This window comes from Pseudophryne corroboree, chromosome 2 (genome assembly GCF_028390025.1).
Source record: "Pseudophryne corroboree isolate aPseCor3 chromosome 2, aPseCor3.hap2, whole genome shotgun sequence".
Lineage (NCBI taxonomy): Eukaryota > Metazoa > Chordata > Amphibia > Anura > Myobatrachidae > Pseudophryne > Pseudophryne corroboree.
In genome coordinates, this window is record NC_086445.1 from 184,652,664 (window position 1) to 184,667,900 (window position 15,237).

At 48.1% G+C, this 15,237-nt stretch overlaps 1 protein-coding gene across 3 annotated transcripts in view; it reads right to left on the bottom strand.

Annotated features, from left to right (window-relative positions):
* Positions 1–15,237, bottom strand: part of AAAS (aladin WD repeat nucleoporin) — an 80,401-nt gene that overhangs the window by 41,137 nt on the left and 24,027 nt on the right. For all 3 annotated transcript variants that reach the window (XM_063952113.1, XM_063952114.1, XM_063952112.1), the window contains exon 9: positions 4,280–4,400. In XM_063952113.1, coding sequence (XP_063808183.1) covers positions 4,280–4,400 — 121 coding nt within the window. The remainder of the gene's footprint in view (positions 1–4,279; positions 4,401–15,237) is intronic.

Genomic DNA, 15,237 nt, shown 5'->3' on the forward strand with positions numbered 1-15,237 from the left:
GATACTACGTCCTACTATTGCTTGTGCATGGATTTCCAAAGCTATAGCAAAGTAGTCAGGCACTTTACTAGAGGATTTGGATACAATGGATAAAAATGACGTTGATTTGTTTTTACGTAACATTCAGGATTCTGCAGGATTTGTGGTGGAATCCATGAAGGAGCTGGGTTCAATGGCTGCAGGAATTTCTTCCATGTCTGTCTCAGCTCGCAGAGGACTGTGGCTGCGCCAGTGGTCTGCCGACGCGGAATCCAGGAAAGGTGTGGAGACTCTACCCTACACAGGTCAGGCTCTCTTTGGGGATGCGTGGACAGCGGGTAAGTCACCTTTTCTTCCCTCAGCTGCACCTGCTGCGAAGAAAACTTTTTCTTCAGCTGCTTCATAGTCCTTTCGGGTTACTAAAGCAAGAAAGGCCAAACCGTCCAACACCTTCTTTAGAGGAGGTCGAGCAAAATCCAAGAAACCTGCTGCTGCGGGTTCCCAGGAACAGAAACCTGCTTCAGGTATGCCAAAGTCATCAGCATGACGGTGGACCGCGCGGCCTGGAGGTAGGGCCGGTGGGTGCGAGACTCAAGACATTTCAGTCACATCTTGGTGTCGTCCGGCCTGGATCCCTGGGTACAAGATATTGTGTCCCAGGGGTACCGGCTCGAATTTCAAGATCTCCCTCCGCACCGGTTCGTCAAATCAGGCTTGCCGGCAGGACAGGGCTATCCTACAGGGAGCCATTCAGAAGTTGGTGGAGGCACAGGTTATTGTACCGGTTCATCCACAGATGCAAAACAAGGTTTACTATTCAAACCTTTTCGTGGTACCGAAACCGGATGATTCTGTCAGGCCCATTCTGAACTTAAAATCACTAAACACCTTTCTGAAGGAGTTCAAGTTCAAAATGGAGTCTCTACGGGCGGTGATATCAGGTCTGGAGGAGGGGGGAATTCCTGGTATCCCTGGATATCAAGGATGCGTGCCTCCACATTCCGATTCGGCTGCCGCATCAAACTTATCTCCGATTCGCACTGTTGGACTGTCACTATCAGTTCCAGGCCCTGCCATTCGGCCTCTCCACAGCACCGAGGGTATTCACCAAGGTGATGGCGGAAATGATGGTTCTCCTCCGCAGACAGGGGGTGAATATAATTCCATATCTGGACGATCTGCTGATAAAGGCATCGGCCAGGGAGAAGCTGTTACAGTCCATTCCTCTCACGACCCACCTGCTCAGGGAACACGGTTGGATCCTGAATCTTCCAAAATCACATTTGGAACCAACCAGGAGGTTGTCCTTTCTGGGAATGATCCTCGACACGGAAGTGCAGAGGGTGTTTCTTCCAGAGGAAAAAGCATTGGTGATGCAAACAATGGTCCGGGATGTCCTGAAGCCAGCCCGGGTGTCTGTTCATCAGTGCATTCGCCTTCTGGGGAAGATGGTGGCCTCTTAAGAGGCTCTGCAGTAAGGGAGATTTCATGCTCGGTCCTTCCAACTGGATTTTCTGGACAAGTGGTCAGGATCCCATCTACATATGCACCAGAGGATACATCTGTCGCCAAAGGCCAGGATTTCGCTCCTCTGGTGGTTGCAACTGCGTCACCTTCTGGAAGGCCACAGGTTCGGGATTCAGGACTGGATACTTCTAAGCACGGATGCAAGTCTCCGGGGCTGGGGCGCGGTCACTCAAGGGGAGACCTTCCAAGGAAGGTGGTCAAGTCTGGAAGCCGGCCTGCCGATAAACATTCTAGAACTAAGAGCCGTCTAAAACGGTCTTCTCCAAGCAGCCCATCTTCTAAGAAATCAGGCCATTCAAGTGCAGTCGTACAATGTAACGACAGTGGCTGACATAAACCGACAGGGCGGAACGAAGAGCAGAGATGCAATGTCAGAGGTAACAAGAATCATCCTCTGGGCAGAAAAACACACGTTGGCGCTGTCAACAATTTCATTCCGGGAGTAGACAGCTGGGAAGCGGACTTCCTCCGCAGACACGATCTCCATCCAGGAGAGTGGGGTCTCCATCCGGAGGTGTTCAAGGAGGTAACAGATCTTTGTGGTGTACCTCAAATAGACATGATGGCCTCTTGTCTCAACAAGAAGCTTTGGCGATATTGTTCCAGGTCGAGGGACCCGCAAGCAGTGGTGGTGGACGCCCTAGTGACTCTGTGGGTTTTCCAGTCGGTGTACGTGTTTCCACCACCTACACTCATTCCAAGAGTGCTAAAGCTCATAAGGAGATAAGCGATCCTCATTGCTCCAGACTGGCCAAGAAGATCTTGGTAAGCGGATCTACTGCTAGAAGAGCCGAGGCCTCTTCCTCTTCGGGAGGACCTGCTGCAGCAGGAGCTGTTCGCCTATCAAGACTTACCTCGGCTGCGTTTGACGGCATGGAGGTTGAACGCCAGATACTAGCTCGGAAAGGGCAATCCAAACATAGTTATTCCTACCCTGATACAGGCTAGGAAAGGAGTAACGTCTAAACATTACCATCGTATTTGGAAAAAATATCTATCTTGGTGTGAGTCCAAGAAGTTTCCTACGGTGGAGTTTCAACTGGGACGGTTTCTCCTTTTCCTGCAAGCAGGTGTGGATATGGGCCTGAGGTTGGGATCCGTAAAGGTCCAGATTTCGGCCCTATCCATTTTCTTCCAGAAACAGTTGGCTTCCCTCCCTGAGGTTCAGACTTTTCTGAAAGGGGTTCTGCACATCCAGCCTCCCTTTGTGCCGCCTACGGCGCCCTTGGATCTTAAAGTGGTGTTGCAGTTTCTCCAGTCGGACTGGTTTGAACCTCTACAGGAGGTTGAGGTCAAGTTTCTCACGTGGAAGGCTGTCACTTTGTTGGCTTTAGCTTTTGCTAGACATTGTGTCGGAGTTGGGGGCTTTGTCATGTAAAAGCCCATACTTGATCTCCCATGAAGATAGATCTGAGCTTCGGACACGTCAGCAGTTTCTTCCAAAGGTTGTGTCGACATTTCATATCAACCAACCTATTGTGGTGCCAGTTGCGACTGACTCCTCAATTTCATCAAAGTCCTTGGATGTTGTAAGGGCTCTAAAAATCTATGTGAGGACTGCTCATCACAGAAAATCGGACTCTCCGTTTGTCCTGTATGATCCCAAGAAAATTGGGTGTCCTGCTTCTGAGCAGACGATCTCTCCTTGGATCAGGTTCTACGGCAGGCTTGCCGTGTCCTACGTCTGTTAAGGCCCACTCTACTCGTAAGGTGGGTTTTTCCTGGGCGGCTGCCCGAGGTGTCTCGGCTTTGCAACTCTGCCGAGCAGCTACTTTGTCGGGGTCGAACACGTTCGCAAAGTTCTACAAGTTCGATACTTTGGCCTCTGAGGACCTTAAGTTTGGTCAATTAGTTCTGCAGGAGCCTCCGCGCTCTCCCTCCTGTTCTAGGAGCTTTGGTACATTCCCATGGTACTAATGTGGACCCCAGCATCCTCTAGGACGTAAGAGAAAATAGGATTTTAATTACCTACGGGTAAATTCTTTTCTCGTAGTCCGTAGAGGATGCTGGGCGCCCGCCCAGCGCTTTATTTTCCTGCAGTGGTTATCTGGTTCAGTACAACTTTGTTTTAGTTGAGTACTGCATTATTACTTGGTAAGTAATGTTTCAGCCGTTGCTGTGTTTCAAGCTAGTTAGCTTGGTTTGCCTTGTATGTGTGAGCTGGTGTGAATCTCGCCATTATATGATTATAATCCTTCTCTCGAAGATGTCCATCTCCTCGGGCACAGTTTCTAGACTGAGTCTGGTAGGAGGGGCATAGAGGGAGGAGCCAGCCCACACTCTCTAACTCTTAAAGTACCAGTGGCTCCTAATGGACCCGTCTATACCCCACGGTACTAATGTGGACCCCAGCATCCTCTACGGACTACGAGAAAAGATTTACCGGCAGGTAATTGAAATCCTATTTTCACAGTCTAAAAATGTGCATGCCTCATGATAATGTGCTGTAAAACTGGCAAATTCACAGGGCGTGTCTGATGTGATTGGCTACATAGATAACACATGATGACCACAAACTAAAGTTCAGTTGTAACCTGGCCCCCTACTCACACTTAAACCCATCCAAGCCTCAACTCCTAGCAGATTAATTGCCTATATTTCTAAGAAGGCACAGCTAACCATGTATCTTCTTTGTGCATGAATGTACAGATACATATATTGATTTTGAAGTTATGAAAGCATTTCCGTGATCGATCCAATGATACACAGACACTTTCAATTGAACAAAAACAGTTTGCAGCACATCGTGGAGCAGGAAGTCCCTGTTACTCACCAACATGGCTGTGTCTACAGGGGAAGCGGACAGCAATGCTCCCCCTTTAGGAGACCAAGCAACGCTAGTGACCGGACTGTGACCTGGGTGTGACAACATTTGAGCGCAGCCTGAAGATGGCCTGTCAGTTAATGACAAAAATTAACAATCAAATCTGTTTCGTCAAAGCTTACAGGCTAAACATACTGCACCACAACTGACAGCTTAGAACAATAAAAAGAGTGAATAGAGAGAGACTGAGAAGCCTTTATAAACAATGTTATGGACTAAATGTAATCATTTATTAGAGATGAGCGCCTGAAATTTTTCGGGTTTTGTGTTTTGGTTTTGGGTTCGGTTCCGCGGCCGTGTTTTGGGTTCGAACGCGTTTTGGCAAAACCTCACCGAATTATTTTTGTCGGATTCGGGTGTGTTTTGGATTCGGGTGTTTTTTTCCAAAAACACTAAAAAACAGCTTAAATCATAGAATTTGGGGGTCATTTTGATCCCAAAGTATTATTAACCTCAAAAACCATAATTTACACTCATTTTCAGTCTATTCTGAATACCTCACACCTCACAATATTATTTTTAGTCCTAAAATTTGCACCGAGGTCGCTGTGTGAGTAAGATAAGCGACCCTAGTGGCCGACACAAACACCGGGCCCATCTAGGAGTGGCACTGCAGTGTCACGCAGGATGTCCCTTCCAAAAAACCCTCCCCAAACAGCACATGACGCAAAGAAAAAAAGAGGCGCAATGAGGTAGCTGTGTGAGTAAGATTAGCGACCCTAGTGGCCGACACAAACACCGGGCCCATCTAGGAGTGGCACTGCAGTGTCACGCAGGATGGCCCTTCCAAAAAACCCTCCCCAAACAGCACATGACGCAAAGAAAAAAAAGAGGCGCAATGAGGTAGCTGTGTGAGTAAGATTAGCGACCCTAGTGGCCGACACAAACACCGGGCCCATCTAGGAGTGGCACTGCAGTGTCACGCAGGATGGCCCTTCCAAAAAAACCCTCCCCAAACAGCACATGACGCAAAGAAAAAAAGAGGCGCAATGAGGTAGCTGACTGTGTGAGTAAGATTAGCGACCCTAGTGGCCGACACAAACACCGGGCCCATCTAGGAGTGGCACTGCAGTGTCACGCAGGATGTCCCTTCCAAAAAACCCTCCCCAATCAGCACATGATGCAAAGAAAAAGAAAAGAAAAAAGAGGTGCAAGATGGAATTATCCTTGGGCCCTCCCACCCACCCTTATGGTGTATAAACAAAACAGGACATGCACACTTTAACCAACCCATCATTTCAGTGACAGGGTCTGCCACACGACTGTGACTGATATGACGGGTTGGTTTGGACCCCCCCCAAAAAAGAAGCAATTAATCTCTCCTTGCACAAACTGGCTCTACAGAGGCAAGATGTCCACCTCATCTTCACCCTCCGATATATCACCGTGTACATCCCCCTCCTCACAGATTATCAATTCGTCCCCACTGGAATCCACCATCTCAGCTCCCTGTGTACTTTGTGGAGGCAATTGCTGCTGGTCAATGTCTCCGCGGAGGAATTGATTATAATTCATTTTAATGAACATCATCTTCTCCACATTTTCTGGATGTAACCTCGTACGCCGATTGCTGACAAGGTGAGCGGCGGCACTAAACACTCTTTCGGAGTACACACTTGTGGGAGGGCAACTTAGGTAGAATAAAGCCAGTTTGTGCAAGGGCCTCCAAATTGCCTCTTTTTCCTGCCAGTATAAGTACGGACTGTGTGACGTGCCTACTTGGATGCGGTCACTCATATAATCCTCCACCATTCTATCAATGTTGAGAGAATCATATGCAGTGACAGTAGACGACATGTCCGTAATCGTTGGCAGGTCCTTCAGTCCGGACCAGATGTCAGCATCAGCAGTCGCTCCAGACTGCCCTGCATCACCGCCAGCGGGTGGGCTCGGAATTCTGAGCCTTTTCCTCGCACCCCCAGTTGCGGGAGAATGTGAAGGAGGAGATGTTGACAGGTCGCGTTCCGCTTGACTTGACAATTTTGTCACCAGCAGGTCTTTCAACCCCAGCAGACCTGTGTCTGCCGGAAAGAGAGATCCAAGGTAGGCTTTAAATCTAGGATCGAGCACGGTGGCCAAAATGTAGTGCTCTGATTTCAACAGATTGACCACCCGTGAATCCTTGTTAAGCGAATTAAGGGCTGCATCCACAAGTCCCACATGCCTAGCGGAATCGCTCCGTGTTAGCTCCTCCTTCAATGCCTCCAGCTTCTTCTGCAAAAGCCTGATGAGGGGAATGACCTGACTCAGGCTGGCAGTGTCTGAACTGACTTCACGTGTGGCAAGTTCAAAGGGCATCAGAACCTTGCACAACGTTGAAATCATTCTCCACTGCACTTGAGACAGGTGCATTCCATCTCCTATATCGTGCTCAATTGTATAGGCTTGAATGGCCTTTTGCTGCTCCTCCAACCTCTGAAGCATATAGAGGGTTGAATTCCACCTCGTTACCACTTCTTGCTTCAGATGATGGCAGGGCAGGTTCAGTAGTTTTTGGTGGTGCTCCAGTCTTCTGTACGTGGTGCCTGTACGCCGAAAGTGTCCCGCAATTTTTCTGGCCACCGACAGCATCTCTTGCACGCCCCTGTCGTTTTTTTAAAAATTCTGCACCACCAAATTCAAGGTATGTGCAAAACATGGGACGTGCTGGAATTTGCCCATATTTAATGCACACACAATATTGCTGGCGTTGTCCGATGCCACAAATCCACAGGAGAGTCCAATTGGGGTAAGCCATTCCGCGATGATCTTCCTCAGTTGCCGTAAGAGGTTTTCAGCTGTGTGCGTATTCTGGAAAGCGGTGATACAAAGCGTAGCCTGCCTAGGAAAGAGTTGGCGTTTGCGAGATGCTGCTACTGGTGCCGCCGCTGCTGTTCTTGCGGCGGGAGTCCATACATCTACCCAGTGGGCTGTCACAGTCATATAGTCCTGACCCTGCCCTGCTCCACTTGTCCACATGTCCGTGGTTAAGTGGACATTGGGTACAACTGCATTTTTTAGGACACTGGTGAGTCTTTTTCTGACGTCCGTGTACATTCTCGGTATCGCCTGCCTAGAGAAGTGGAACCTAGATGGTATTTGGTAACGGGGGCACACTGCCTCAATAAATTGTCTAGTTCCCTGTGAACTAACGGCGGATACCGGACGCACGTCTAACACCAACATAGTTGTCAAGGACTCAGTTATCCGCTTTGCAGTAGGATGACTGCTGTGATATTTCATCTTCCTCGCAAAGGACTGTTGAACAGTCAATTGCTTACTGGAAGTAGTACAAGTGGGCTTACGACTTCCCCTCTGGGATGACCATCGACTCCCAGCGGCAACAACAGCAGCGCCAGCAGCAGTAGGCGTTACACGCAAGGATGCATCGGAGGAATCCCAGGCAGGAGAGGACTCGTCAGACTTGCCAGTGACATGGCCTGCAGGACTATTGGCATTCCTGGGGAAGGAGGAAATTGACACTGAGGGAGTTGGTGGGGTGGTTTGCGTGAGCTTGGTTACAAGAGGAAGGGATTTACTGGTCAGTGGACTGCTTCCGCTGTCACCCAAAGTTTTTGAACTTGTCACTGACTTATTATGAATGCGCTGCAGGTGACGTATAAGGGAGGATGTTCCGAGGTGGTTAACGTCCTTACCCCTACTTATTACAGCTTGACAAAGGGAACACACGGCTTGACACCTGTTGTCCGCATTTCTGGTGAAATACCTCCACACCGAAGAGCTGATTTTTTTGGTATTTTCACCTGGCATGTCAACGGCCATATTCCTCCCACGGACAACAGGTGTCTCCCCGGGTGCCTGACTTAAACAAACCACCTCACCATCAGAATCCTTCTGGTCAATTTCCTCCCCAGCGCCAGCAACACCCATATCCTCCTCATCCTGGTGTACTTCAACACTGACATCTTCAATCTGACTATCAGGAACTGGACTGCGGGTGCTCCTTCCAGCACTTGCAGGGGGCATGCAAATAGTGGAAGGCGCATGCTCTTCACGTCCAGTGTTGGGAAGGTCAGGCATCGCAACCGACACAATTGGACTCTCCTTGTGGATTTGGGATTTCAAAGAACGCACAGTTCTTTGCGGTGCTTTTGCCAGCTTGAGTCTTTTCAGTTTTCTAGCGAGAGGCTGAGTGCTTCCATCCTCATGTGAAGCTGAACCACTAGCCATGAACATAGGCCAGGGCCTCAGCCGTTCCTTGCCACTCCGTGTGGTAAATGGCATATTGGCAAGTTTACGCTTCTCCTCCGACAATTTTATTTTAGGTTTTGGAGTCCTTTTTTTTCTGATATTTGGTGTTTTGGATTTGACATGCTCTGTACTATGACATTGGGCATCGGCCTTGGCAGACGACGTTGCTGGCATTTCATCGTCTCGGCCATGACTAGTGGCAGCAGCATCAGCACGAGGTGGAAGTGGATCTTGATCTTTCCCTAATTTTGGAACCTCAACTTTTTTGTTCTCCATATTTTATAGGCAGAACTAAAAGGCACCTCAGGTAAACAATGGAGATGGATGGATTGGATACTAGTATACAATTATGGACGGACTGCCACGGTTAGGTGGTATAAAAAAACCACGGTTAGGTGGTATATATTGTAATACAATTATGGATGGACGGACTGCCTGCCGAGTGCCGACACAGAGGTAGCCACAGCCGTGAACTACCGCACTGTACACTGGTTGATAAAGAGATAGTAGTATACTCGTAACAACTAGTATGACTGACTATGACGGTATAAAGAATGAAAAAAAAAACACGGTTAGGTGGTATATATTATAATACAATTAGGGATGGACGGACTGCCTGCCGAGTTCCGACACAGAGGTAGCCACAGCCGTGAACTACCGCACTGTACACTGGTTGATAAAGAGATAGTAGTATACTCGTAACAACTAGTATGACTGACTATGACGGTATAAAGAATGAAAAAAAAAACACGGTTAGGTGGTATATATTATAATACAATTATGGATGGACGGACTGCCTGCCGACTGCCGACACAGAGGTAGCCACAGCCGTGAACTACCGCACTGTACACTGGTTGATAAAGAGATAGTAGTATACTCGTAACAACTAGTATGACACTATGACGGTATAAAGAATGAAAAAAAAACCACGGTTAGGTGGTATATATTGTAATACAATTATGGATGGACGGACTGCCTGCCGAGTTCCGACACAGAGGTAGCCACAGCCGTGAACTACCGCACTGTACACTGGTTGATAAAGAGATAGTAGTATACTCGTAACAACTAGTATGACTGACTATGACGGTATAAAGAATGAAAAAAAAACCACGGTTAGGTGGTATATATTGTAATACAATTATGGATGGACGGACTGCCTGCCGAGTTCCGACACAGAGGTAGCCACAGCCGTGAACTACCGCACTGTACACTGGTTGATAAAGAGATAGTAGTATACTCGTAACAACTAGTATGACACTATGACGGTATAAAGAATGAAAAAAAAACCACGGTTAGGTGGTATATATTATAATACAATTATGGATGGACGGACTGCCTGCCGACTGCCGACACAGAGGTAGCCACAGCCGTGAACTACCGCACTGTACACTGGTTGATAAAGAGATAGTAGTATACTCGTAACAACTAGTATGACACTATGACGGTATAAAGAATGAAAAAAAAACCACGGTTAGGTGGTATATATTATAATACAATTATGGATGGACGGACTGCCTGCCGAGTGCCGACACAGAGGTAGCCACAGCCGTGAACTACCGCACTGTACACTGGTTGATAAAGAGATAGTAGTATACTCGTAACAACTAGTATGACTGACTATGACGGTATAAAGAATGAAAAAAAAACCACGGTTAGGTGGTATATATTATAATACAATTATGGATGGACGGACTGCCTGCCGACACAGAGGTAGCCACAAGCGTGAACTACCGCACTGTACACTGGTTGATAAAGAGATAGTAGTATACTCGTAACAACTAGTATGACACTATGACGGTATAAAGAATGAAAAAAAAACCACGGTTAGGTGGTATATATTATAATACAATTATGGATGGACGGACTGCCTGCCGACTGCCGACACAGAGGTAGCCACAGCCGTGAACTACCGCACTGTACACTGGTTGATAAAGAGATAGTAGTATACTCGTAACAACTAGTATGACACTATGACGGTATAAAGAATGAAAAAAAAACCACGGTTAGGTGGTATATATTATAATAATACAATTATGGATGGACGGACTGCCTGCCGACTGCCGACACAGAGGTAGCCACAGCCGTGAACTACCGCACTGTACACTGGTTGATAAAGAGATAGTAGTATACTCGTAACAACTAGTATGACTATGACGACGGTATAAAGAAAGAAAAAAAAATACCACGGTTAGGTGGTATATAATTATACAATTATGGATGGACGGACTGCCTGCCGAGTGCCGACTGCCGACACAGAGGTAGCCACAGCCGTGAACTACCGCACTGTACTGTGTCTGCTGCTAATATAGACTGGTTGATAAAGAGATAGTATACAACAATATACTACTATACTGGTGGTCAGGCACTGGTCACCACTAGTCACACTGGCAGTGGCACTCCTGCAGCAAAAGTGTGCACTGTTTAATTTTAAATTAATATAATATTATGTACTCCTGGCTCCTGCTATAACAACCTGCAGTGCTCCCCAGTCTCCCCCACAATTATTATAAGCTTTTATACATTGATGTGCAGCACACTGGGCTGAGCTGAGTGCACACAGACTGAGTCACACTGTGTGACTGCTGTGTATCGTTTTTTTCAGGCAGAGAACGGATATAGCAGAGAACGGATATATTAAATAAAAGTTAACTTAACAACAACTGCACTGGTCACTGTGGTAAACTCTGTCTGCACAATCTCTCTCTCTCTCTCTCTCTCTCTTCTAATCTATTCTAATGGAGAGGACGCCAGCCACGTCCTCTCCCTATCAATCTCAATGCACGTGTGAAAATGGCGGCGACGCGCGGCTCCTTATATAGAATCCGAGTCTCGCGAGAATCCGACAGCGTCATGATGACGTTCGGGCGCGCTCGGGTTAACCGAGCAAGGCGGGAAGATCCGAGTCGCTCGGACCCGTGAAAAAAAAAGTGAAGTTCGTGCGGGTTCGGATTCAAAGAAACCGAACCCGCTCATCTCTATCATTTATGCCAGGTAATGCTTTATAAGGGTAAGTAGTCAGAAAGTCAACATGTTCACACTGTAAATATTTACAGCCAGTTTTAGGGTCAGTATTATGCCGCAATTAAGGTTAAAGGACAAGAATAAGAATTTACTTACCGATAATTCTATTTCTCGTAGTCCGTAGTGGATGCTGGGGACTCCGTAAGGTCCATGGGGAATAGCGGCTCCGCAGGAGACTGGGCACAAAGTAAAAGCTTTAGGACTAGCTGGTGTGCACTGACTCCTCCCCCTATGACCCTCCTCCAAGCCTCAGTTAGGATACTGTGCCCGGACGAGCGTACACAATAAGGAAGGATTTTGAATCCCGGGTAAGACTCATACCAGCCACACCAATCACACCGTACAACTCGTGATCTAAACCCAGTTAACAGCATGATAACAGAGGAGCCTCTAGAAAAGATGGCTCACTACAGCAATTACCCGATTTTTTGGTAACAATAACTATGTACCAGTATTGCAGACAATCCGCACTTGGGATGGGCGCCCAGCATCCACTACGGACTACGAGAAATAGAATTATCGGTAAGTAAATTCTTATTTTCTCTAACGTCCTAAGTGGATGCTGGGGACTCCGTAAGGACCATGGGGATTATACCAAAGCTCCCAAACGGGCGGGAGAGTGCGGATGACTCTGCAGCACCAAATGAGAGAACTCCAGGTCCTCCTCAGCCAGGGTATCAATTTTGTAGAATTTTACAAACGTATTTGCTCCTGACCAAGTAGCTGCTCGGCAAAGTTGTAAAGCCGAGACCCCTCGGGCAGCCGCCCAAGATGAGCCCATCTTCCTTGTGGAGTGGGCATTTACAGATTTTTGGCTGTGGCAGGCCTGCCACAGAATGTGCAAGCTGAATTGTACTACAAATCCAACAAGCAATAGTCTGCTTAGAAGCAGGAGCACCCAGCTTGTTGGGTGCATACAGGATAAACAGCGAGTCAGATTTTCTGACTCCAGCCGTCCTGGAAACATATATTTTCAGGGCCCTGACAACGTCTAGCAACTTGGAGTCCTCCAAGTCCCTAGTAGCCGCAGGCACCCCAATAGGTTGGTTCAGGTGAAACGCTGAAACCACCTTAGGGAGAAACTGAGGACGAGTCCTCAATTCCGCCCTGTCCGAATGGAAAATCAGATAAGGGCTTTTACAGGATAAAGCCGCCAATTCTGACACGCGCCTGGCCCAGGCCAGGGCCAACAGCATGACCACTTTCCATGTGAGATATTTTAACTCCACAGATTTAAGTGGTTCAAACCAATGTGACTTTTGGAACCCAAAAACTACATTGAGATCCCAAGGTGCCACTGGAGGCACAAAAGGAGGCTGTATATGCAGTACCCCTTTTACAACGTCTGAACTTCAGGGACTGAAGCTAGTTCTTTTTGGAAGAAAATTGACAGGGCCGAAATTTGAACCTTAATGGACCCCAATTTCAGGCCCATAGACACTCCTGTTTGCAGGAAATGTAGGAATCGACCCAGTTGAATTTCCTCCGTCGGGCCTTACAGGCCTCGCACCACGCAACATATTTTCGCCAAATGCGGTGATAATGTTTTGCGGTTACATCCTTCCTGGCTTTGATCAGGATAGGGATGACTTCATCCGGAATGCCTTTTTTTTTTCTTCAGGATCCGGCGTTCAACCGCCATGCCGTCAAACGCAGCCGCGGTAAGTCTTGGAACAGACAGGGTCCTTGCTGGAGCAGGTCCCTTCTTAGAGGTAGAGGCCAATCCGGAGCCACGAATATAGTGCTTACTCCTCTCCATCTTATCAATCTCAGTACCTTGGGTATGAGAGGCAGATGAGGGAACACATACACTGACTGGTACACCCACGGTGTTACCAGAGCGTCTACAGCTATTGCCTGAGGGTCCCTTGACCTGGCGCAATACCTGTCGAGTTTTTCCCAACGGTTTATAATCATGTGGAAGACTTCTGGGTGAAGTCCCCACTCTCCCGGGTGGAGGTCGTGTCTGCTGAGGAAGTCTGCTTCCCAGTTGTCCACTCCCGGAATTGCTGACAGTGCTATCACATGATTTTCCGCCCAGCGAAGAATCCTTGCAGCTTCTGCCATTGCCCTCCTGCTTCTTGTGCCACCCTGTCTGTTTACGTGGGTGACTGCCGTGATGTTGTCCGACTGGATCAACACCGGCTGACCTTGAAGCAGAGGTCTAGCTAAGCTTAGAGCATTGTAAATGGCCCTTAGCTTCAGGATATTTATGTGAAGTGATGTCTCCAGGCTTGACCATAAGCCCTGGAAATTCCTTCCCTGTGTGACTGCTCCCCAGCCTCGCAGGCTGGCATCCGTGGTCACCAGGACCCAGTCCTGAATGCCGAATCTGCGGCCCTCTAGAAGATGAGCACTCTGCAACCAACACAGGAGGGACACCCTTGTTCTTGGTGACAGGGTTATCCGCTGATGCATCTGAAGATGCGACCCGGACCATTTGTCCAGCAGGTCCCACTGGTAAGTTCTTGCGTGGAATCTGCCGAATGGGATTGCTTCGTAGGAAGCCACCATTTTACCCAGAACCCTTGTGCATTGATGCACTGAGACTTGGCTCGGTTTTAGGAGGTTCCTGACTAGCTCGGATAACTCCCTGGCTTTCTCCTCCGGGAGAAACACCTTTTTCTGGACTGTGTCCAGGATCATCCCTAGGAACAGAAGACGAGTCGTCGGAACCAGCTGCGATTTTGGAATATTGAGAATCCAATCGTGCTGCCGCAACACTACCTGAGATAGTGCTACACCGACCTCCAACTGTTCCCTGGATCTTACCCTTATCAGGGAATCGTCCAAGTAAGGGATAACTAAAATTCCCTTCCTTCGAAGGAATATCATCATTTCGGCCATTACCTTGGTAAAGACCCGGGGTGCCGTGGACCATCCATACGGCAGCGTCTGAACTGATAGTGACAGTTCCGTACCATAAACCTGAGGTACCCTTGGTGAGAAGGGTAAATTTGGACATGAAGGTAAGCATCCTTGATGTCCCGAGACATCATGTAGTCCCCTTCTTCCAGGTTCGCAATCACTGCTCTGAGTGACTCAATCTTGAATTTGAACCTCTGTATGTAAGTGTTCAAAGATTTTAGATTTAGAATCGGTCTCACCGAGCCGTCCGGCTTCGGTACCACAACAGTGTGGAATAATACCCCGTTCCCTGTTGCAGGAGGGGTACCTTGATTATCACCTGCTGGGAATACAGCTTATGAATGGCTTCCAAAACTGTCTCCCTGTCAGAAGGAGACATCGGTAAAGCCGACTTTAGGAAACGGCGAGGGGGAGACGTCTCGAATTCCAATTTGTACCCCTGAGATATCACCTGAAGGATCAGGGGTCTACTTGCGAGTGAGCCCACTGCGCGCTGAAATTCATTGAGACGGGCCCCCCACCGTGCCTGATTCTGCTTGTAAAGCCCCAGCGTCATACTGAGGGCTTGGCAGAGGCGGGAGAGGGTTTCTGTTCCTGGGAACTGGCTGATTTCTGCAGCCTTTTTCCTCTCCCTCTGTCACGGGGCAGAAATGAGGAACCTTTTGCCCGCTTGTCCACGAAAAGACTGCGCCTGATAATACGGCGTCTTCTCATGTTGAGAGGCGACCTGGGGTACAAACGTGGATTTCCCAGCTGTTGCCGTGGCCACCAGGTCTGAAAGACCGACCCCAAATAACTCCTCCCCTTAATAAGGCAATACTTCCAAA